The sequence below is a fragment of the Corythoichthys intestinalis genome, chromosome 2 (genome assembly GCF_030265065.1).
Source record: "Corythoichthys intestinalis isolate RoL2023-P3 chromosome 2, ASM3026506v1, whole genome shotgun sequence".
NCBI lineage: Eukaryota > Metazoa > Chordata > Actinopteri > Syngnathiformes > Syngnathidae > Corythoichthys > Corythoichthys intestinalis.
The window spans coordinates 50936241-50961078 of NC_080396.1; the positions used below are offsets into that span (position 1 = coordinate 50936241).

General features: G+C 39.8%; 2 protein-coding genes across 7 annotated transcripts in view; one reads left to right on the forward strand and one right to left on the reverse strand.

The window, feature by feature from the left end:
• Window positions 1-5315: 5315 nt before the first annotated feature.
• birc7 (baculoviral IAP repeat containing 7) overlaps window positions 5316-24838 on the forward strand; it is a 29090-nt gene continuing 9567 nt past the window's right edge. For 2 of the 6 annotated variants that reach the window (XM_057860788.1, XM_057860816.1), the window contains exon 1: window positions 22297-22509. Coding sequence is in view for 1 of the 6 variants with exons in the window: in XM_057860783.1 (XP_057716766.1) it covers window positions 15577-15706 (130 nt within the window). In the remaining 5 variants the exon portion in view is untranslated. Of the gene's footprint in view, window positions 5669-13587; window positions 15707-22095; window positions 22135-22296; window positions 22510-24838 lie in introns of those variants that run through there. The other 4 variants (XM_057860822.1, XM_057860783.1, XM_057860806.1 and 1 more) reach the window with 4 other exon arrangements.
• ythdf1 (YTH N6-methyladenosine RNA binding protein F1) lies at window positions 9272-23273 on the reverse strand. Its single transcript, XM_057860769.1, has 6 exons — window positions 22691-23273; window positions 21496-21520; window positions 17863-17942; window positions 16158-17783; window positions 11423-11467; window positions 9272-11323 (listed from the first exon to the last, which is right to left on the reverse strand). The coding sequence occupies exons 1-6, from the start codon at window positions 22715-22717 to the stop codon at window positions 11297-11299; spliced, it is 1830 nt and encodes a 609-aa protein (XP_057716752.1). The 5' UTR covers window positions 22718-23273; the 3' UTR covers window positions 9272-11296.

Sequence of the window (24838 nt, forward strand, 5' to 3'; positions counted from 1 at the left end):
GATGTGACACGCTAACCGCGTCCTTTTATCACATCAACTTTCCAGCGGCCGTGTTTCATTGAAAGTTAAAGGTGATAGAAACCAACAAATTTCACTTGTTTGCAGTCAAATTTGTTTTAGAACCACTCTTGAGCACTTCAACAAATTCTGCCTCCCTGCTCCCTCTCTTTTGCCGCCTTCTCGCTACCCATGTTGCGGAAAGGGAGCGGGCTCTTGCATGTGTGTACATAATTGGCACTTTACTGTCATATCAAATTGATATCAGTGCAGGGTTTGGGCTTGGGAAGAACAATGAGAGTCAGACAAAAGCGTGGCTCGCTGCTCCGAGAGCCACCCTGATAACAGTGGCACAGGCCAGTCAATAAAACCAATCATCTCTAATCTTCTTATGGGGGACTAAACAGCTCCCCTAGACACTCCACAATGGCCACTGGGCAGTGCATTGTACAAATATAGAAAATTGCAGCAACATAGAGGGAAAACAATGGTTGACAAGTGACCTCGGTGGACAACCTTATCAACCTTATCCACACAACATTGTTGTCATTTTTAATCAAGCCCTTTGAGATTATAGATATAAACAGATGTACACGTATGCAGCAAAGGAGTCCATAAAACAGTGTTGTACAAGTACCGCTATGTGAAATAATCTCAGCATTAAATAGGGAGAACATTTACAAAGAAATTTGTAAGTTTTTCCATCGAACATATTGAATAAAAAATGCAAACGCAAAAAGACTATTTTAAGTTTCTTTTTTATTTATCTTGACATACAAGCAACTTAAATGATAAGAATTTTCAGATGCAAAATGCTGCTCACCCAATTTCTTGTCTTCAGATACGAGGAAAATTTTGAGATACGCTTAAATCGCTCAACAATAGATGGCGCCAGCAAAACTGATATCCCTGCAGTGAAGAACAACATCCCTGAGGAACAGTAATTTACTGCCTATTTCTAATAGACACAACAGAAGAACAAGAAAGGTCAACATGTTAGGTAGAACTGTGTTTCTAGATATTTGTATTTTCACATTTGCGGGTTTTCTTAAAAGCAGATGCATTTCTGTATGTTTGTAGACATTACAATACTTTTGAAATTTTCAAAATTTTCTTGTGAAAAAAAATATAATTAAACAACACTCTGGGTGTTTTTTTTTTTTTTTTTTTTTTTTTTTTTTTTTTTTTTTTTTTTTTTTTTTTTTTTTAGCTGGAACCAATTTGATTTCTTGTGGGAAAGGATGAATCAAAATATGACTGATTGAGATACAAGAATTGCTATGGTACAAATTATACATTGTCTCAAGACACATTTTTTGTACGGTTCACTTATATCTGATTGTCGCATACACTACAGAAATGTGCATTTCGTTTTTTAATTAACATTCATTTTAAACTTTACTTGCATGTTGTTATCTCAATTTAATGTGTAATACATTTTGTTTGAATAATTATTGAACTTTTTATTCTTTTCCCATATTTAAATGCAATGTAGCAGTTCAAATGGTGTATAATTTGAGGGAGCTCTGCTCACAACAAAAAAGGTACATTTAAATATCTTTTTATGAAGAGTGCATTTTAATTTTGGCAAGTTCTTTACAGCTGTAAATTCAAAACTGTGGCTCTGTTTAAGAAACTATACATAGTTATTCAATTCCTCATCACCACTCATCCTTTTAGTTGTTTTTCTAGATAAAACATGTTGTTTTTCTAGATTAAATGTGTTTTATAAATAAATACAGGGACAAAATCAGATGAATCTGGAATGAGGGTAACATAAGTGTGAGATAAAACAAAATATCATGATTTCCATCAGTATAGAGGTATAAAATGAATTATCACATGATAGGATTGTCTATACTGCACAGCACAATGAAGTGATAATAATTGTCTAATGGTGTGATTAAAAAAAAGTCCCTTCAGGTCATATCATGACTGATGCCAACATCTTTGTGTTTTACCATTTTAAATCACAGAATGTGTACGTATTAGAATGTTTTAAATGCACATGTATACTTCAGCATTGCCTTGGTTACCCCAGAGTCTAATTCAGCTGTATGCAAAACCTGCCTGATGCTACAACACCCAAACCATTTGACTGGGGCCTTCCCAATCTGCATGATTTTTTTTTTTTTTTTTTTTTTCCCAGGCAAAATTGTGTGGAGGGAGTGAAGAGATCACAAGGGTGATGCAATATCACTTATTGAGATAAATCAATTGCAACGTTGCATTAAAAAGGTAAATATGATCTATAATATCAATTAATGAAAGAAGATTTGCTACAATATGCACAAGAGTAGTATTTAGATAAAACTTCAGACCATAGTTCTAAAATACAATATGGTTATTTGTATTTTCACTTTTAAATGTCAGCACAACTACAGTTTTCTTGGTCTTCTGTCTTTATCATCTTCTCCTCCTCTCCCTAATGACGTTTGGCAGAGGTGCAGGTTAATTGCCAGGTTAACTGATGCATAGTGGAACAGCGTGTGGAGAATATGAGACAAAAGCCTACTTTGGCCATAGTGTGGGGAAAGGTTGCACAGAAGTCGGCAATTGTTTTGAGATGCATGCTGTGTGTTTGTGTATGTGGGTGTGTGTGAGTGTTTGTGTGGTGGACGAGAGAGCGTGCATTAATGTGTGTGTGCGTGCATTTCTGGGGGGGGGGGGGGGGGGCGCTTGTGAGTTTGTGTCATCATGTTTGTTTATATCAACAACGTAAGTCATAATATTTGTATGCTTTGGTCTTTCTGCCAAAAGACTGAGGTATATATACACTCGTATCCCTTGAACTATGTGTTGAATAAATTGAATAATATCTTTAGTGAAATCTCAGATCACTGTAACCTCTTTAGATAACAGTTTATTTACATCAAATTGTTTGGATAAATATGGTGGCAGCATGATTTAGGGCAATTTAATGCATGTTTTGCTAACATTCACTGACCTTGTGTACACAGAAAAAATACTACTGGCGTCAGTCTTGTTTGGTCGTTGCTTAACTTACAGATGAATACATATTTAGATTCTGACCTTAAAACTGTATACACACAGGCATAGAGGATATTTGGAATCTTGTAATACTGCAGGTATACAGACGCAGGCTGCCTAATGAGTCACCAGCAGATCGATGTGGAGAGCTCATATTTATTAGACAGTGTGAAGGACCTTCATATTAGCATTGATGCTCACCAATTGCAAAGTGCCTCAGCATTATAGGGATGAGGAAGTGTGCGTGCGTGCGTGCGTGCGATCGTGTCCCCACACGCTCGAGCGCGTGCTTGCGTATGTCGAAAAAAAAAAACTGAATGTCATAATAATTAATAGAATAATAGCGGTGGCCATTCCTTTTAAATATATTGAAACATTTTTCAGTACAGTATATACCAATTCATCAGTAATGTGTAAAATGTTCAATAATGCTCCATTTTTGCGCTACTATGCCCCTTACCTGTGACCACGTGGTCCATGTTGTGTATGTCATGCTACAGGCTCAGGGAAAACATGATCCTAGTGTAGAACACAACATTCCATCCAAAACAAACGTTGCGTCCGTGCTGCACGTCTGCATATACGATCTTAAAGGTCCGGTTGTAAGATTTCCAATAAAACCCCGTGTTATTTGCAATATATGTGCATTTCGCCTTGGTGGGGCCCCTTGCATTGAAATCAGCGGCCCGCGGCCTGATCGTGGAGGACAGCTTACTAGGCCCCTTGAATTGTTCCCAAGGAACAATGGCTTCTTTTGTCAACGTGTTTCTCTTTCTCTGCTCGCACAATACTAAAGGGTCCTTGTGGCTCTTTGCACTTAGGAAATGTTTACACCTCTTTATGTGCCTCTCAAAACAAGTATCAGTGCCAGTATACTGTAAAAGTGTGGGAGGTTTAGAGGGAAAATGTCGCTGTGTTTTGTTTCTTTTCTTGTCTTATTTTTAAATCCTTGCATTAGTGCCCAAAAAAATCTGCATTCAACATTTTTTTAATAGCAACTGTATATCCTGGCTATGAGTATATGTGCAATTTTATGATGGATATCCATCAAATTTACAAATAGGAAAAACGAGCAAATGCTGTTAAATTGGGCTTATACCCTCTCAGGACGCACAGGTGCCAGCAAGGTGTGTTGGGTTCTTCGAACAGGGGTGTGTATCAAGTAGCGTACATTGAGAAGTGCATCTGCATAACGAGCTGCGGGGTCGCAGCTCCTCCTGACCTCTCTCTCCATCCGATGAAAAGAACCATAAGCAGATGCCCAGCTGTGCCTACTCGGGCCTTCAACTGCATTTTGGAAATCGGTATGATGTTCCTGGGAAACGAGGGGGGAGGTCTACACTCCAATTACAGTTTGTGCACAGGATATAATAATAATAATAATAATAATGCATATATCATTATTGTTCTTATTATTAGTAGTATTATCATATAATATAAAAAATATTGATGATGGATATTGTGTTGCATTCTTTTTTTTTCTTTGTAATATATAACAATACTCTGTGTTGTATATTTTGTAATTATTATTATTGTCCCAACAATGCTTAATATTATTCCAGTATTGTAAGTGCAATATCGTTACAAAAATCCCCTTTGTGTTCAAAGGGGGTAATACCTTGTTAAAAAATAATAATAATAAAATAATAATAATAATAATAATAAAATGTGTGGAGTCGGTTACAAATTATTTCAAACATATAAATAAAAATCATTATTAGAATAATCTTTACTTCCAGGCATCGAACGAGTCAAATAATAATAATAATAATACATCAGTAAAATGAATAATAATCTAGATGTTAAAGTCGCACACTTTATTTTTATAGGGTTTTATGTGTATTTTGTCGTTGTATTTAAAAACATCTCTTGGTGTGAAGAGGCTTGCTTTACTTTAGCTCGCTTTGAGACGTTACAAAATGCGCAATTTTGCGTCCATTTCCGCTGGGATAGCAAATATTTTGTTGCTGTTTACGTTAGTTCATTTTTGGATGAACGTTACATTTTGTTCGGGTCTTAAAGGGGCGTCTTGCGGTCATCGAGCTGCACAGTGGTCCCCTCGTATGGTGGACTATTTTGCCATGCAGCACACTTAACTACTCCAGGGGCCACAGCTCGCACAACTGGGGCCGACTCCCTTCTCTCTTTTGTTGGGGCCATTGTGGGGGTCTGCGTATTGGGAATGGGGGGTGTAAAGAGGAGGCTGCGACCCCCCGATGGGGGTGCATTTGCTGTCCAAAGACCGTTAGACAGCGGCTGAATGAATGGGGGCCTGCATGTCATTGTAATGCACGGGGACAACTCCCCCTTCATTGAACGGAGGAAGAGGAGGCCGCTGGAACTCCTGAAGGGAAGAAAAGCTGCACTTCAGCTCACCCACTCTCACAACTCGCTTAACGTGCACCGCCAGCTCGCAAATGGAAATTGTTTGCCCTAAATGTGGGCGAGGTGCTGTTGCATGTTGGGAAGAAAGGCTTTGGTTTGGCGCAGAAAAACGAGGGAAGGCGCCTTGGATGAAGCTGGAGCTGACATGAGCGTAACAGCACGTACAAAGGATTTCGGCATGGGATTTTTGTTTTTAAACTAAATGGTCTTTGGACACGGGATTCGCTTTTGGAATGTTGTATCATACTGAGCTACTTTGAAGTTTGCCAATGGGAAATCAACAGGCCTTGCGCAGGTAGATCATTTTAAGATGGAGGGCTGCAATATAGAGTCATTTAAAATGGTGGATAATGACATGTGTCTTTGAAAGCATATATTTGCGATTGTAAAGAATCAAGAATGGAGTGTAAATAGCAGCTCATGCAAGCTCTGTTGTTGCTCCTCTGCGCTTCTTTGTTCGCACGCCATGGGAGGGAGGTGGACACAAGCTACAAGACAGCAGGGAGAAAAACATGTGAAAATCAAATTCTATCTTCTTCCGGGGCACCAATCCTTATGCCTGTGATAATTGTGTTGACAAATGGGCACACATAGTCGGCTAAAACACCACAACGGAAATGTAATTGCTGTAAAAAAATTAAAATACTATATATATATATATATATATATATATATATATATATATATATATATATATATATATATATATATACATATATACATATATACATACACACACACACACATATATATGAGTGTATATATGTATATAGATAGATAATGTGTGTGACATTGAGGTGACGACATAAATAGTGGGAAATTTAATTGAGAAAACTTATTTTTACTCTTAAGTTCACATGTATTGTGCACGTCATTAAATGTATATATATAAATATATAAGTACAGAACTTCATGGGGGTGCAGCCTAGGTATTTAATATCAGAATCATATTTTGGGGGAAATTGGCATTGTTGACGTTCAAGGCAGTGGAACGTCAGTAAAGCTATATTTTGAAGCTTTACGACGTGTGCGCCCCACCGCATCTCCAGCTTTTGTCACAAAGCTGCAACAATGTGGGACGTGCATGCACTTGCTCGCGTGGACCCTCTCGAGGGTTAGAGGGTATCCACGCCATTGCGACGATAGGGTTATGCTATTAAGGCTCCGGGATCGAGATGTGGACCAAAAGCAGCCATGTTCACGTATGCATGCGTGACTCTCTGCAGAATGTCACGGCGTTTTCAAGGACATTCTCGGGGCTGATGAGGATTTGCTTTTAATGGAGGGGAGGTGAGGAGGACGAGGGGGAAGAGGAAGGGGGGGCTTGCCAGGGTGCATGACGTCACTTTTTGCCCATGTAATCCTTTTGCGCCGAAACCCAATCAGCATGAGACTCGCGGTTGTCTAGGACGGGAAGAGCGGCGCACTCTAATCCGAGAGACAGTGGATCACGGAGCCCGACCGGGAAGAGAAGGGACAGCATCGTGTTGGGCTGGAGCCCCCGGATGGGTCACGCTCCATTCGAAAGGAACCGCTCGACTTTTGAGCAGAAGAAGACATGCGCATCTAGCTTTCCGTCAAATGGTTAAGATGAAAAAGTATAGCCTGTATAGAAGGCGGCATCTTGTACAGCGGTCACTTAACGGAACGTTCGGGCTGAACTGAATGGAACCTACAGCACTCTTCGCAGCAGGACGTATCATGACTTCGAATAGAAAGAACATCGTGCTGTGACACCAGCTCTCCATCTTGATTGTTTTTTCTTTTTGTGTGTGTGATTGTTTTGTTTCGAAGCCGTCTTGATTCGGAAGTGGGACAGTGCAGTTTTGCGTAAAAGGGCGCAAATGTGAAGGAAGCTTTGTTGTTTTTTTTTTTTTTTTAGATGCGCTGTTTGTCTACTGTGGTGTAATGGGGCTTTGACACCAAGTGGTGGCGCAGTTCCCCCTACATAGGTTTGCGTTGAATCTGAAGTGGCGCATTATATGCCAGTGCGGGCTGGAAATCGGCTTTCGAATTGCTTGCGTGTACACGTTCGTGTGAGCGCGCCAGATTGGAATACCAAATCGGCTTTAAAATGGTTGCGCGCGCGTAGCGCACTGTGCACCTTAAAAGTCTGCATCCTCATTTTGGCGGGCAAGCAAACGCTGGTCGAGTTCGATTCGAAGCTTACGTCCACCCCTTTTCATGCAGGGGTGTTTTTTTTTTCCCCTCTCCAAAGAATTGGTTGTCACTCTGCGTGTTCACAGCGGACCTTGATTTAATGTCCAAACAATTAAGGCACGCGGTGAATGCCAAGAGAGGAATCGACACGACTTCGCACGGGACCACATCGTATGTTAATTGCACGAGTCGGAGGTTTTCCCACTTTGACCTCTTTCAACTTGCACGGGGGAGAGTCGGGGTCTCGGTGTGCTGTCATATGCTCGGGCGGTCAAAAAGGAGGTCACTGCGTCGCCGCTGATGTTAAGTCATTCGCAACACAATTAGGGACAAGGGGAAAAAAGTGATTTGGCAGAACCTGATAGTTTGTGTAGTGTAATGATGCTTAACTCATTGGCAGCTATTGACGGTGATAGACGTCCAATCTTTTTGAACTGGGAGGGCTCAAAGTCGCTCCAAGCTCAAATGAATTTGATGTCTAACGTCCAATCTTTTTGAACTGGGAGGGCTCAAAGTCGCTCCAAGTTCAAATGAATTTGATGTCTACTAGTGACAAACTTGAATTCACAGCAAAAGGATGAAAATAACCACGATTTGACGTTTGTCAAATGGCACTCCTTTACATCCTTAACTTTGCGAGTCATTTCCTTTCGTAACCTCGAAAATAATGACTCCCAACTTTGTTGTGATGAATTTCAAAATAGGTTTAAGACGAGACGCTCCACGCACTAAGTGTGGCTCTAGAAGTCAGGCCTCTTTCACACACGAGCTTGAAGGGGTCCTTTAGTGACGACTGCAGTGATGCAGAGAATCTGAGGTGCTTAGACGTCATCTAGCGGCTTCTCCCTGTCAGTGCATACAGGAATTAAGTCAGATAAAAGTCAAGTCAAACTTGACGTTCTGACAGAAAACGATTGGTCCCTGTTCAATATACCATTTGATCATGTTTGGAACTATTGTAATGTGAGCTCTTTTGAAATGATAAATGTCTATTTTGGGGGGTTATTTGGAAGTCTTTTAGGTTAATAAGCGGTTAGACTACTGTGCGTTAACAGAAGATATCTATACACTTCAACCTGATTCATGATCGAAAATATACTCGAAGTTGATCCAAATGACATTTTTTGTTTATATTTTGCAATTTGTCAAATAAAGTTCCAAGCTGAACCAAATCTTCTGAATGTTTTGTATTTTTAATAATGCTTTGGTTTCTACCCATGTGAGAGTATAAGATCTGAAAACATGTATTTTTGTATTTTAAAGCAGGCTTGTTTCTCTACTGTAAGGGAAAATTTGAAAAAAATGTTGAGTTTCTATAGCCTTGAAAAAAGTTTATTTTTAAAGTGTTAGTATCGTCTGTGATTTTGAAATTCGTCTTAAGTCCAGAAACAGTTTTTCTTAGAGAACTACTGAGGGTAAACAAATTATCGCGATCAGTTCTTAAATGAAACGTTACTGCAAGGAGTACAGTTGCTGTTCAGGACCATGGATAGTGACACACATGGCTCACTCTTGACAACTACAAGCGACAACTGTTTATAAAATTGGACTTTATAAAACGATATTTGGCCCTTTAGCTATTTAATTACATTATTGGATAAAAATCTGGTGATGCGTGTAGTGTTTATCGTGAAAGTAGTGTTTAAATACTTTGCATATTTTGTACTCTTCCCAAAAATGCATTTGGGGTAGCAACCCAATACCGACAAGCAAGAGATAAAAGGCTGCTTCACACGATAGCAGATAATTTCTGAATGGACAGTTTATTAAGGCTTGATTTCTTCTATCAAGAAAAAAAACATACATCTGCTGAACAATATTTCCACTACTACTGTGGTCTAGAAGAGAATTTTCATATTTAATGCCATTAATCTTTGTAATACATCTGTTCATGGCTAGTCTTACTCCGCTGCCATTGACCATTAACACACAATCCTGTACTATCAGAACACAAGTAACCTTAGTGATAGCCTGGTTGCCCCTCCCAATAAGGGGGGAAAAAAAGCCACCCTCACCTTTTCCACCACAAGAGAACATACATGGTGAAGCAAAGACGTGAAGGGCTTTCATTATGAAGCTCGCTCAATGTGATGATGGGGGGGAACAAGAGATGCTGTCAAGAGGTCAGTTCCCGTGGAAAACAGACTTGACAGGCAGATAAAAATATATTGCAGCGTCACAAGTTGTCACACGAGAATAAAGTGACGAATATTTTGTTAATCTAAAACCAAAACATTGGCTGAGCTCTGGCGTCATGGCATGAATACGTGTGACCATACCATCATGGACGACTGCTTCTGTATTTTAAGGCGCTAACTAATTATGAGCAGTTGATGAATTCTCAAAAATGAGCATTAGTCAAAAGCCACACATGACAAAAGTGTAATTCAATTGAGGTTTGATGGTTCACAGCTGCGAGCGAGGGACCGCTCCGCTTCATCAGCACACACTACTGAATGGTACACTCACCAGACTCCACATTGACATGCACGGGCACACACACAAATTTGGTGACTTTGCATTCAGGTTATGTGTCATCAGAATAAATAAGATGCATCTTGTGTGTAAATAAACCATCCAACAACACACATAAACCACTTTTCATTCTTTTTTTTTTTTTCTTGTTCAATAGTAAATCAGTTACAGTTATTATTCGGTTATACATTTTTAGGCTTTCTCCATGAATATATACTGTAGGCTCCTACGTTAAAGCTTAGCATTACGATCGAGAGACTTAGCACACGCAACTTCAGGGGAGAAAATAAAAAGTAAAAAGGATTAAGACAAAATGGTGACAGAGTGAGCCCTACCCCCAATTTTGTGGAGCAAAACACAAAGCAATGACATCACTACATCATTTTGATTGCTTTAACAAAAAAACAAAAACAAACAAAAAAAAGTGGATGCCGCATTTCTCTCACATTGGCTGGAGCAAGACGAGCCCCCTTTGAAACGAACATTAAAGGAAAGCAAAGGGATGAAAGATGTGAAGAGTTTACAGTAAGTTGATGTTTTTTTGTGTTTAAGGACAATGGTCCTGCTTTGCGGAGGACTTTTTAGTTCTTTTCCAGATTCCTCCTCTGAAATGTCTCAAGTCTCGTGTGGTGTCACACCATCCCTGATTTCTCCAGTAGTGTCACTGTGTAAGCAGTTCATCAATAGTGGGGAGGGGGGAACCCTAGGCTCCAGAAAGCAAGTTCCCGAAATTAATGTTGTCAGTAGTATGCCAAAAAATAGATTTTTGTCAATCTGAAAGAAAAATAAATCATGGGAGTTTAAGTATCGCAGTTCCACGTAGTAGTACATTGCCTGTAGGATGCTCCAACGCTGTTGGCACAGTTAGAACTCATTAACTTGGCAATGCTGCCCCCGCGTGAACATATTGGGGAAGGACATGACCGATGCTTGATTGTACTGAAATATAAAGTGGCAGGTTTATTTTCAGGGATGCAGTCCAACCCTGATGGAGTTGAGGAAAGGAGATGCAAGACAACTCAACAGTAGGGTATGAGGAGATGCGTAAAATGATTAAAAAAAAAAAAAAAAAAAAAAACTAATAAGGTGGGTGAAGGTAATTTATAATACACTAAATCAACTTAATCCCTGCACAGTAAGTGTTGGGTGGGGGCTAATGAGAACATGGGGCGACAGACAAATTCTTTGATGGCAGAGAATTCCCAGAATTGTTTGCATTTCATATTCTTCTGTCTCTTAAATCAATCGTGTTCTAGTGTAACTTGATCAAGCCAAAGATAAACGTCCTCTATTGTTTATTCCGGTTTTGTCGCTCCTGTTTGGGCAAGAATGAAAAACAACAATCACAAAAGTTACGTTAGTTTTAATGAGCAAGTCATAGGCCAGTGACTAATAATGAGAAAATCTTCCCCACCTGATCCAAGCGGGAGCGGCTTTGTATCTGAGGAGGTTCAAAAGTCTATGGGTAAAAAGTAGAAACAAACCAACATGTTAATTTTAATGAAGCAGTTGTGTTCAAAATAATTGCAGTCAAAGAAGACTGCTCAGTTCAATCACTAATGCTATAGGTGATATATTATGAGTCATGGCAAATTACCCATAGTGATATGTATGCTCCTAAGTCTGTAATCAAACAAATCGAATGGGCACTGTTAAAAACAATAATGTGGAGTTCAGTTAGCAAGGTGATATTCTGCCTTGGCCTTTAAAACACCCCAAAATTTACAACTAATTACTGTGCGAAACACTTTTTATAGCATAAGAGTAGTGACGAAGGGTGATGCACGCTCCCTAATTTAGTGATTACAGTGTATAACAAAAGTGAGTACACCCCTCGCATTTCTGCTGATATTTAAGTATATCTTTTCATGGGACAACACTGACAAAATGACACAATGAAGTAGTCTGTGTGCATCTTATACAGTAGAGTTAATTTATTTTCCTCTCAAAATAACTCAAAATATAGCCATTAATATCTAACCCCCTGGCAACAAAAGTAAGTACTCCCCTTAGTGAAAGTTGTCAATATTAACCTACAAAATGTCAACTGTCAATATTTTGTGTGGCCACCACTATTATCCAGAACTGCCTTTACTCTCCTGGACATGGAACTTCAAAGGCTGCCACTGGAATGCTCTTTCACTCCTCTATGATGACGTTGCGGAACTGCCGGATATTTGAGACTGCGCACCTCCACCTTCCACTTGAGGATCCCCCAAAGATGTTCTATTGGGTTCAAGTCTGGAGACATGCTTGGCCAGCCCATCACCTTTACCCTCAGCCTCTTCAGTAAACCATTGGTCATCTTGGAGGTGCGCTTGGGGTCATTGTCATGCTGGAACACTGCCCTGCAACCCAGTTTCTGGAGGGAGAGAATCATGCTCTGCTGGAGTATTTCACAGTACATGTTGAATTTCATGTTTCCCTCAATGGAATGTAACTCTCCAACACCTGAAGCACCCATGACTCCCCAGACCATGACATTCCCACCACCATGCTTGACTGTAGGCATGACACACTTTGTACTCCTCACCTGGTCGGCGCCACACATGCTTGAGACCATCGAAACCAAACAAATTAATCTTCGTCTCATCAGACCATAGGACATGGTTCCAGTAATCCATGTGCTTTGTTGACATGTCTTCAGCAAACTGTTTGCGTGCTTTCTTGTATACCGTCTTCAGAAGAGTGTTCCTCCTGGGGTGACAGCCATGCACAATAATTTGATGTAGAGTGCGGCGTATGGTATAAGCACTAACAGGCAGACCCCCCCACCTCTTCAATCTCTGCAGCAATGCTGACAGCACTACTGCGATGATCTTTCAAAGAAAGCATTTGAATGTGACGCTCAGCACGTGCGCTCAGCTTCTTTGGACAACCAACCCGAGGCCTGTTCTGAGTGGACCCTGCTCTTTTTTCAAACTCTGGATGATCTTAGCCACTGTGCTGCAGCTCAGTTCAGGGTGTTGGCAATCTTCCTGTAGCTTTGGCCATCTTCATGTAGCTCAACAATACGTCATTTGAGATCCTCAGAGAGTTCTTTGCCATGTTGGAACTTTCAGTGACCAGTATGAGAGAGTGAGAGCTGCACTACAAATTTGAACACACCTGCTCCCTATGCACCCCTGGACCTAGTACCACTAATGAGTCACATGACATTTTGGAAGGAAAATGAAAAGCAGTACTCAATTTGGACATTTAGGGATGTAGTTTCTAAGGGGTGTACTCACTTTTGTTGCCAGGGGTTTAGATATTAATGGCTATATTTTTAGTTATTTTGAGGGAAAAGAACTATTATATAAGCTGCACACAGAGTACTTTTCATTGTGTCAAAGTGTCATTTGTCAGTGTTGTCCCATGAAAAGATATACTTAAATATCTGCAGAAATGCAGTGGGTGTACTCACTTTTTTGATACACTGTAAATACACAAGAACTCCTATTCGATCACATAGCATAGAAACTAAAATGGTCCTTGCTGAGCAAAACAATTACCTAAATCACTATAACAACAAAATGATAGTATACCACCCAACAAGTTTAAAAAAAAAAAAAAAAAAAAAAAAGGGAAAGTATGCAATAAAACCAACTTCCCATGCTGTATCAAAAGTTGGGTCTCGCACAAGGTACCAGTCATTCAAACTGGGACTGCCACTGGCGTTAAGGATGAAATTCACACACGTATATGCATTAAATATTACATAACTTGTGGTGCCGTGAAATACAAGTCGAATTTGTACATTGACCAAGCTTGTAATTCAAATAAATAGTACACTTTACAGAAATGAATGAAAATGTGTTATTTCAGTCAAGCCTCTCCCTCTACAGTTTGAAAAAAAAATGATGTGTGTGCGTGAAGAATCATAATTTAAAAGAATTGAACAGTTTTTGTCACATTTATTCCAGGCAGATTGCATTGCTCATTTTGGTGTGTTCACAATGGCCAACTTGATCAAAAAAGGTCTACGAAGCTCTATAAGGCAGACGAAAAGATATACAGAGTTACAGTCTGGAATACCTGAATGTCTTGAGCGCTCATTGTACCTTGCACACATTCAAGACTTGTAGTAAAAAGGCCCCAGAACATATGAGCCTCCTTTATGGCTTCACTGCAGGAACTGTGTGCTTTTCTGACCATTGTCAGTTTAATAGAAGGGTCATGACATTTTGCGCATGTGTTGACAAGCCACAAATCTTATGTCCAATGGTTTGGTAAATTCCAGATGTGCTTTTTTTTATGACTTACCTCAATCAGTGGTCTCCAAACTATTCCGCATAGGACCACAGTGGATGCAGTATTTCATTCCAACAAAACAAGACGACACCAATCTGGTGCCTTACTTGTAAACAGTTGATTGCAATCAGGTGCTGCTTGTTTTAGCAGAAACCTCATTGGTTTAACAATCTGTGCTTGTTCGGTTGGAACAAAACCAAGGACCCACAGTTGCTTTTGCGGACCGGTTTGGAGACCCTGTCCTGGATGGTCAAAACTGTTAATTGCTTTCTATTAATCCACGGCAGTTACAGAAATGTACATCCCTTGTGTGAAACATGAAAGAGACTCAGTTCTAGGTCTGCTTTGCTACATCTGGCATGGGAGAGTCTCAAATCTGTCCAAGGTACAATGAAATCTAAAGACTATAAAGGTATTCCAGAGAGAAATTAACAGCCTAGTGCCAGAAAGCTTGGTCATTCATTTGGTATTTAATAATTTGACACAGTGCAAGTAAATTCTACTCAGACTTGTGCGACCACAAAATGTTTTAATGATATTTTATTTTTTTGTTGTTGACAACCCTAATTTCCAGAATAAAATTCAATTGCTGGTGATAATGCACAAATTTGGGCTAATAAATTATAAATATAGTGGAAATGAAAAATAATTACTCTGAAAGTCGATTCACATTGTGCACCCCTGAAATTTCAGGTTAGGAGTGACACACAGTCGAAAAAAAAGTTAGCAAGGAGGCTCAGAGTTTGATTACAGTTTGATTTTTATAAATAATTCTGTCAAAGCAAAATTCAAAAGCAATGTTCATTTTCATTGGTAGATTTGAATAAGTATACAGTGGTACCTATACATACGAAGTTAATTTGTTCCAGGACCTTGTTTGTAAGTCGTAATGGTCGTATGTCGAACAGGATTTTCCCATAAGAATACATTATAATCCCATTAATTCGTTCCACAGCCTGAAAACCTACAAAAAATCCTTAATAAATGCTGCTGGTACTGTTGCAAATAGCAGTTACACAGAGCAAAACAAATAAATTATGAATAAAAAAATCAGAATAATATTAACAGTAATAATAATATTGGTAATAATGTAACGAATCTGGTTCTAATGTGGCAGATATGTTTTGCGTGGTGTACCTGAACGCACCGAGTCGCTGACTTGAGAGTGTGAGAGAGGACTTTTTACTTTCACTTTGTTCAGCTGGTGCGGACAATAAGCATGTTGTGTTGAACACATTCTGAAATAAATGATTAAAAACCTGACGAAGCTGGCGATTTTACCACAATGATAAATGTCACCTAAACTTAAAAAGACTGGAGAACAGAGGTCGGAGGATGACCGTCATCGAGACTCTAGACATTCTACGGCCGTATTGTGAAGCCAGTTCACAGACGCGCCCACTGTGCTCATATTTTTCTGTCATTCATCTATCATCAACTATCATCAATCATCTTCATTTCAATGGTAAGCCTCACCTTTATCCTTTTTTCGCCACCTGCACTAACATTTTTGGAACCCATGCTGATTTCTTTCACAAGAAAATCCGCTGTGCTTCAGTCTTGCGGGAAAACAAAGAAACTGAGGCCCTGTGATAAATCATCGTATTTCGAGCAAATAGAAACAAACGGATAGTCAAATTTCACGTCGGACCTGGAAAAGATCGTGTGTCGAAGCGATTGTATGTCGAGGTATCACTGTATTTAATAATAATGTTGTTGAATTTATGTGACCACCGTGGACTATCAACCTACTTTCAAGCATGTATGTAGATACAGTATGTCAAGGCACCACTATACTTTAATTTTTTTTTTGCTATACTCTTTATAAACTTCTACTCTTTTTCTCTATACCATTTGCTATTATTTTTTCAACTGTACATGACATAAAGGTTGGATTCTGCAGCAAGTGCACCCACCTTGCGCACCTCCTCTTCTTCCTCCTGCCTTTTCTCATAGTGAGAAAAGTCATCAAAGATGGACGTGGTGTGTTTGTAGATGGCAATGATCTTGAGCACCTGCTTCGCCTTCTCTAGAGGAACCTCCTGGGTGTCGCGGGAGTTGGTCACTGGCTTGTTGTCGTTGTTCTCCAGGCGGATGTGACGCAGCTGGCTATTAGGCACGTCCTTAACAAACAACCAGTCTACATCAAACTTGCCCTTCCACTTGTCCTGCGCCCAAACGCCGGCGCTGGTGCCATAGTCCACAGGCGACCGCATCTCGGCCACACCGCAGAAATGACCGCTGCCGTTGACGCTGAAAAGCAGGTACACTGGGCCTTTGCCGTTCATGGCCCGGAAGGCCGAGTCCAGTCGCTTATTGCCGTGCTCCGTGCTGCACCAGATGGAGTACTTGATGGAGCGATGGATATCATCCTCAGAGTAACTCTTAATGATAAAAACACGCCCATTCTTCAGGTTCCATTCAAAGTCCTTAGGGTTATAACTGTGGGAGGCACGAAGCTTCTCCAGCACTGGGTGGGACTCGCCACCAGGTCCCTGGCTGGCACAGGTTTGGGGGCCGCAGTTGGCGCTACCAAGCATACCCATCATCCCACTGCCATCATGACCGGGACCCTGCCCGTAGGCTTGGTTGCGGTTGCGTGGGGCCACCCAACGGGTTTGGGGTTGCGGGGGCTGGTTGTGATTTTGGTAGGGCTGGGGGGGTTGCGGGTGGTGCTGGTGATGGGGCGGTTGGTGCTGTAAGGCCATGGGTTGCATCTGAGGCTGCACCATAGACTGAGGTGGAGGAGGCTGCATGGGGGTTTGATGGGAAATGCCGTGCGGCAGACCGAGAGGCTGGGGCTGCTGCTGCAGTGTGGCCGTGGCGACTTTTGTAACCGGTCCCTTTTCCCAGGTGCCAATGTTCATGTTGTGTTTGATGGGCGGCGGGGGAAGACCTCCCCCCGGATTGGCCATCCCAGGCTTCACCTTAGCTTTCAGCTGCTGTGGCTTGGCGGGCTTGCTGGCAATAGCTGCCCAAGAGGTGGGTTTTGGTGGGGGCATCCCAATGGGCGTGGCTCCATTCCCTGTGGCCGCTCCGCCAATCACTGAGCCAACAGCTTTGACGGTGGAAGCCTGGCCGGTGACATCCCCTCCAATCTTCAAACCAACCATGCCCTGTTCCAGGCTGTTCATACCAGGGGCTTTGTTCAGTGTGTCACTGTGAAAGCCAGTCTGACCATCAGGTACAAGGGTGCCTCCGAGGGAGCTTGGAGGGTAGCTGTAACTGCTACCGTAGGCTGAGCTTTGAGTCTGCTGACCCTGGGAGCCACTTGTCCCCCAAGCGGAGAACGCGGGATTTTCAGGGAAAAAATTAAACCTGTGGGGGTAAATGCTGCTTCCCAGACCACCTGGTTGGCCAAACACTGTTTCCGGCATGAAATGATGGTCTCCATTGCTCAAGGGTCCGTAGGGGGTGAGGTATGGAATGGGAGGGTCGCCACCTGTGGACCAAGGAGCCTCACTGAGGGGGTACGGAAAGCCAATGGAGGGAGCGTAGTAACTAGACAGGTAAGGGTCGGTTATGGACTGATAGCTGTTGTTCTTGAGGCATGACATGAGCAAAGAAATGACATTAGTATAAAATATGTTGGCTTTGATTTACTCTATAAATAGCATTTACCTGAGTTGATTGACCAGTGAGGTATGGCTCAAAGTCATTGTCGTGGACAGTCTCCTTCTGATGCAGTGAACCATTTTGCACTGCAAAAAAACAAATTAAGATTATTGCACACGAGTTTGGATAGCAAAACGTGTTTTAAAAAACACTGTTCTGGGACATTCTAAACATTGCATTAGGAATAAAATGCCTGAAATTTTTGGTCAAAACACGTTGATTTGGTTGTCGATTAATTTGTGATATATCTCTGTGTACCTAAAGAGTGTAAAAGTTACTCCTAGTACATCCACACATCTTGAACTGATCTCAGAGCATAGACCAGATGAACACAAAAACAGGCAATTAAGAGTCTTCAAATAAGTGAAAACGCCTGTTTTTAAGATGTAGGAGATTGTCGAGGAAATTTAAACCCCACAAAGAAACGTTCCAAAGAAGATTAATACCTTCAAAATGATGAATAGCCTACAATTTAATGCAAAAATAACCTAGATAAGAATTATAATTATTTGCAATAAAGCCCAGATTTCATTGGTTCTGTAGATTTTTTAACTTCACCATATGCTTCACCTAAAAAGACTGAAGGCTAATTCTGATTTCTAAGGGTAGGGACCTTGTTTTAGTATTTAACCATGCAGCAAATTAATGGAAATCTTACTTATTTGAACACTGAACAGACAATGTTTATTGCTTCATTTGGCTCTATGCACATAGTTTTTCATGCTGCAAAAATAAAATTGGACATTTAAAAAAAAAAAAAAGGACTTTTCTAAATATGTTTACATGAGTCAAAATAAAACATCAGACGTACTATACCGACTAATAAGTCCTCCTCCTAAGCATATAGCAGCAAACTAGTAGAGGGTTTTAAGATGTCTGATATTTTTAAACCACGTATACATACATATTGTATTTTAATTGTAATGTATAATATTTTGCCTAACTTTGTGGTTACATTTGATAAAGATTGTCAACATATTAACTAACAATCCCAGTTGGTAATAAAACGTGTGTTGTAATGTAATGCATTAATGTTAGTATGGGCAGTTGTAATTATTTACATAAAAAAATATTTGTTAAAGTTCTCATATAATGAAATTTGTGTTTTGCGGTATAAGGGTCAAATCAAGACAGCTAGGTGAGAAAAGTGACTGAGCTTTCTGCTCCAGATCAAAAAAGAACCACGAAAAATCTCACAGTGAATGTAACCTTAATGTAAGATTGATTACCCTGTGAAAGTTTTTTTTTTTTTTAATGTTTTAGGTTTGAAATCAGTTTTTAAATAATTTTTGGTTTCAGAAGCCAAAACTGATCAATCGTTTTCCTAGCACTTTTTTCTCTCTCCATAGTTAGTACACCCTTGGTCAAAGGTTTTGAGACTTTCTCATTCATTCGCACTTCCTCATTTACCTGAATGGTGAAAAGTCTCAAAACATATGACTGCAGGTGTACATGCACACAACCAGTAATATTTCATGTAAAACAATATTTTAAAAAATGTAGTCATGCCTGTTTCATTCATTTTTCATTGTATGGCAATATTTTAACATTTTTATCAACAAGTACAGTCTTTCATGTGTATACATACACTGTATACATACATACACACACAATGCAGGCCAAAAGTTTGGACACACCTTATTCAATGAGACACAAAAGAAAGTCCCAACTCCATTGATAAATCAATCAACCATGAAAAGGCATACCTGTGAAGTCAAAAACCATTTTAGGGAACTCCCTCTTGAAGCTCATCAAGAGGATGGCAAGATTGTGCAAAAAAGTAATCCGAGCAAACGGTGGCTACTTTAAAGTTAGTATATTATATATGTTTTTTAGTTATTTCACCTTTCATTTGTGCTAAATACATAATTCCGCACATGTTCATTCATAGTTTTATTACCTTCAGTGAGAATTTACAATGTAAATAGTCATGAAAATAATACGCACGAACGGGAAGGTGTGTCCAAACTTTTGGCCTGTACTGTATATATACACATATTAGTATATATATATATATATATATATATATATATATATATACACACGCACATACTTTTTTTTTTTTTTTTTTAAAGAAAATAGGGTTCCTCAAGTCAAAAACCGCACATAACAGAGGAAAAACTGCGGTAAATTTTGGATTCCGCACCCAAAAACAAGTTAACGGCTTTCAGACCTAAAACAACAAGTTGTGCTTCCCAGTGTCATCATTATGGATAGCTTTTCTCCATTTCATCGTGTATTGATTCAAGTGTCATTACTGCATCTAGTGAATCTGTTTATAAGTCAGCTTTATTGTCATCTTCTTCATATGCACAAAACACTGAGCATTATTTTTGGTGTGAGGACGTTTCACCAATACTTGTATAGAAACAGGTTTACTCTGTTGACGGATCACAGACCACTGACAACGATTCTGGGACCTCATGCAGGAATCCCTTCGCTGGTTGCTGCACGTCTTCAGAGGTGGGCTCTGTTGTTATCAACTCATTCATATGACATCAAGTATCGTAAATCTGATTTGCATTGCAACGCGAATGGACTTTCGAGGTTGCTGCTTCCTGTCACTAAACATGAACCAACCTCTGTGAACATATTCTATTTCCGAAATGTTGAACATGCTCCAATTTCAGCTTCGCAAGTGAAACGTACAACTCGGAACGACCCTTTAATTCAAAAGCGGAGTTATTTTTTACTTCCTGCATCTATGACGAGTTTATTTCTCCTTTTTAATAGATGTTTTCTTGCACAAGGCTGTCCAGGAAAGTAGATTCTGGGGTGAGTTTAACATCGGTGGGAAATCTGTGGTATTTTGAATCGCTGATATATTTCGATGACAATGAGCACATTGGAACAACATGTTATAGTATTGCTTGTGCTTTTGGAAGTATTCGATCATTATCATACTTGGCTGTTTACTCAAGATTATGAATCCATGGCTGCCATATTTTGCCCAACCAGAAAAAGGGAATAGTGTTATCAGTTATGGCGATGAAGACTGGCAACCCGCAGTAGATTTCAGTGTTGTAGCATTGTACTGCATCATGAAGCAGAGATAAGGATCATATTATCTTAATTTGCAGTGTAGGACGTAGATGGATTGGTTTGTATAATTCCATACCACTCCAAAATATAACAAGACAACAAAACAAAAAACACCAATACTAGTATAGATTGTGAACGCGGAGTACTTTTAGTTTTGAGTAGACATTTTTTTTTAAAGTTAGTAAAATGTAATTTGTCTAGTTATGTGTGTGTGGTCGTGTGCGAGTGTAGTTTAGAAACTCTTACTTGCAATCAATGGTGCAAGAATTTCAGAGCACAGTTTGTAATAGTTAATATTTATTGTAAAAGGAAACTTGCTTTCAGAACAACTGTGGTGGTGTACTCATTTATGTCGAACTCTCTATGTTTTACATACCAAACACAAATATACATGTAAAATGTCTACATTATCATGCAAAGATTTGCGTCCTTTGGTTTTAATGGGGACGGGATTTAATAAGCCCCGGCTTCTCCTGTCAGCCCTTGTCTTTTCTTCGGGTTAATTAATCTTATCACAATGCTATCTTGTAACTGTCAATGATACCGATGATGATGACAATAAACAACAGACAAACAAACAGACACAAAGTAACTCACCTTTAGAAGCTTGTCCCTTTGATCGCTGGATTCACGTCCGAAAGAGAGAAGGGGAGGGGGTGAAGAAAAGTTGAAAAAAAGTTATCTTTGCATAGTGTGAGATAGTGATTTTTAACTATAAAACAATTATTCCCAAATCACAACCACTGTGCTGCGCTCCATTAATGTGCCATGATGGAATAATTAGGCCTGCTGCAGGAAATTATCCAATGCCATCTTTTTATTCCAGAGACTTTTAGCAAGAATTAAATGCTCTTCCTTAAAACGACAGTGAGAACAATTAATCACTTGCATTGTCCAGCCGGATTTATTATTAGAATATATTGCGTTAATGACTGAAATTAAGTTCATCTGTGGCAAGAGTAATAGATAAACGTTCAGTTGGATGGTTAAATGCCTGCGATGACAAGTTGTGACTTTAAATGGTAAAAATGTTACTGGTGACACTTCTGTCCAAGGAAAAGGTTTATGCTTGAATAACTGACTTCAACAAAACATGACAATTCCGAGACATATTGTCATGATCGTGTATTGGTACTTGGTATCATGCCTGCTTCATAATATTGAAACTGATTTGATGCCCAGAACCTCAAAAGCAGGGCTTACTGGTCAGTTGTTTGTGATGGAAGCGCACGAATGGTATGACACAATTTGTTTCTTCTAAAGCTTTACTTTTAGCCGATTCATATTAGTATGGGAATGAGCAACTTTGGCTATTTCAGTACTCTGCACACGTAAATGCGTTCGTTCACGCACTACTCGGCTAGCTAAGAACCATTCAAAATGGCTTTCACAGCTTGCTACAAGCTAATTAGTGCACCACGCAATTTGAGTTGACAAAATAAACTCGAAAAACGTGTGTTAGGTCTCAATACTTACGTGCGACCTTATTACTAAAACGCTGCGATTAAGCAATGTTTTACTATTAGCTTTTGCGAAGTCGCTTGTGTGTGTTTGCGTTGGTGGCATACAACGGGTTCTGGAACAGTTATTTCGCAGCACAAAACCGCCAAGGTATCATTTTAGCTTCGATGTGCAGCGGCAATATTTATCTGGAATTCAACTTGACTGAATGTATCCAACTTGCTCGTGATGTCCGGCGACCACCGCACTCGCCATAGCCCGCAGGTCGCTAAAGTTAGCAGGCGGCTAGCTCGCGAGCTGTGTAGAGGCGAGGCTATTTCGCGTGTCCTACCTGAGGGTCAATGCTTGTGGCAGACATAATTCATCAAGCAAGTCCCTGGATTTTCACAGACCCTCGGTGTCCGGCCCGCTGACTGGATTTCAAGCTCCGTGGTGCGAAAAGCAAGTTGCCAGGCGCCAAGCTGTAGTTCACAGCTCAGGTTAGCAGTGTGACTTAGCGCGGTGCTAGTAGCTCAGCTGTGGTGCTCCTTTTCCGCCGTGCGTCTTTCCACAACTTGCGTGTCTCCCCCCCAAAAAATACAAGTCTTTCTGAGAGTTGTCAAGTGACGACAATGAGTCACAGAATAGATCTCCTGAAAAGGGAATGTTTTTCCTGCTCGCTTTTTACTTTCACGGTTTTATTCGAGGGAGAGTGAGCCCTCTTGTGTTAGGTTAAAGCCCAGCCTGGTGTACTTCCCCAATGGCTGCTCCATCCGGGCTTTGCGCCGTCGTTGCACTTCCCCTCGTTCGCGCTGGGGGCGAAAGTTTCCTCATTAGCTTGACGTATTGTGTCGTGCTGCTATCAATGGCACACTTCTCTGGATCCCATCCTTCATTGGGCCAAGGCACATATATTTACATGTCATGAACTCTTTACAGCAAGGGCGTAGGTTTGGTCTCAACATTGGTAACAGCATAACCAGCATGTACACTTTTTGCTGGGGATGGGAGTGCCATAAACGGATTTTAAGGGAGGGCCGGTGGGGGGGGGGGGGGGGCAGCCTCCCCCTGGTGGCCGAAAAGTTTCATTGCATGTAATTAACTTTCCTATATAAGTATATAAAAGTTTTAAAGCAATAAAACTGCAACAAAAATGAATGAACAAAAAAATTTTTTTTTTTATAATGGATCAATTTTTTTTCCGAGCAGATCATGTGACTAGCAACTTAGACATTCATTTGCTTTTCATATAATTATCATAAAAAATAAGGGGAGAACATTTTTTTTTTCAAATGATTTTTTCTTTCATTGAAAATATTTTGTTTGATTGAAGCAACTTTTTTGGGGATTAAATGATTTGGACACAAATGTCCTACCCATGACATGGCCCAAACAAAAAAAAGGATTGCTTCAATCAGAGAAAACTTTTTCAATGAAAAATTACGTGTTCAAATGCAAATTTTTCAATCTCAAATATTTTTTCGCATTCAAAAACTTTTTCCATGATTGAAATTTTTCTTTTTCTGATTGAAGTGATTTTTCTTTTTGAAAGCATATATTTTTTGAAGCAACTTATGTTTTGATTGAATAGTAAAGACAAAAAATGTCTTCGCCAAAATGTGGCCCAAGCACAAATCAACATTACTTCAATCAAAAAAGTTGCTTCAATCAAAAAAAAAACTTGACTTCAATCAAAACAAAAAAATCCGTCAAAGAAATATACCTTTCACGTGCTTTTTTTTTTTTTTTTAGTTTTTTAAGTTTCAAATTTATTCTTGCATTCAAACACATTTTAATTTCATTGAAGCGACATTTTTCTTGTTGAAAGTATACATTTTGATTCAAGCAACTTTTTTTTTTTTTATTGAAGCAACTTTTTTTGATTGAATAATAAAGACACAAATCTACCTCCATATGGCTCTGCCTAGGGGATAAAATTTTTGACTGGGGTAATTACATTGGCACGAAACCGGCAGGCGTGCCATATTCATTGGATGACGATCATGGCGAAAAGTATTGCCTAAGCAGCCTGATTTAGAATTCCCCTCAAGAATGATGGGAAACAAAAAACGCTCATTTTCAACTTATTATTATAAATATTCTTGCAAGTTGATTTTATTGCTGATGCTGCGTTTCGGGGTCATCAACATGTTGTGCCCCCCCAGCCCCAAAAGTCAAACTCCGCCTATGGATGGGACATTAATAAGACCAAACAGATTGGGTGAACGGGGGTCAGAGCAACATTTCTCACGAATATGAACCTAATTAATTGATAGGTTAAATGATCAACGCAAAATAAATCTGTATTGACTTATAGTAACTTTCAAAACTTCCAACACTGTTCAATTAAACCTTTATTTTCAAAAACTACTTAAGAAACATTTTTGAAAAATACCAGAATAAATGTTTGGGTTTTATTAGCAAATTTAAATTGCAATATTTGAACATAAATTATTTTACCATAAGCAATAAATAAAAACTTGTTAATAATCTGTTAACT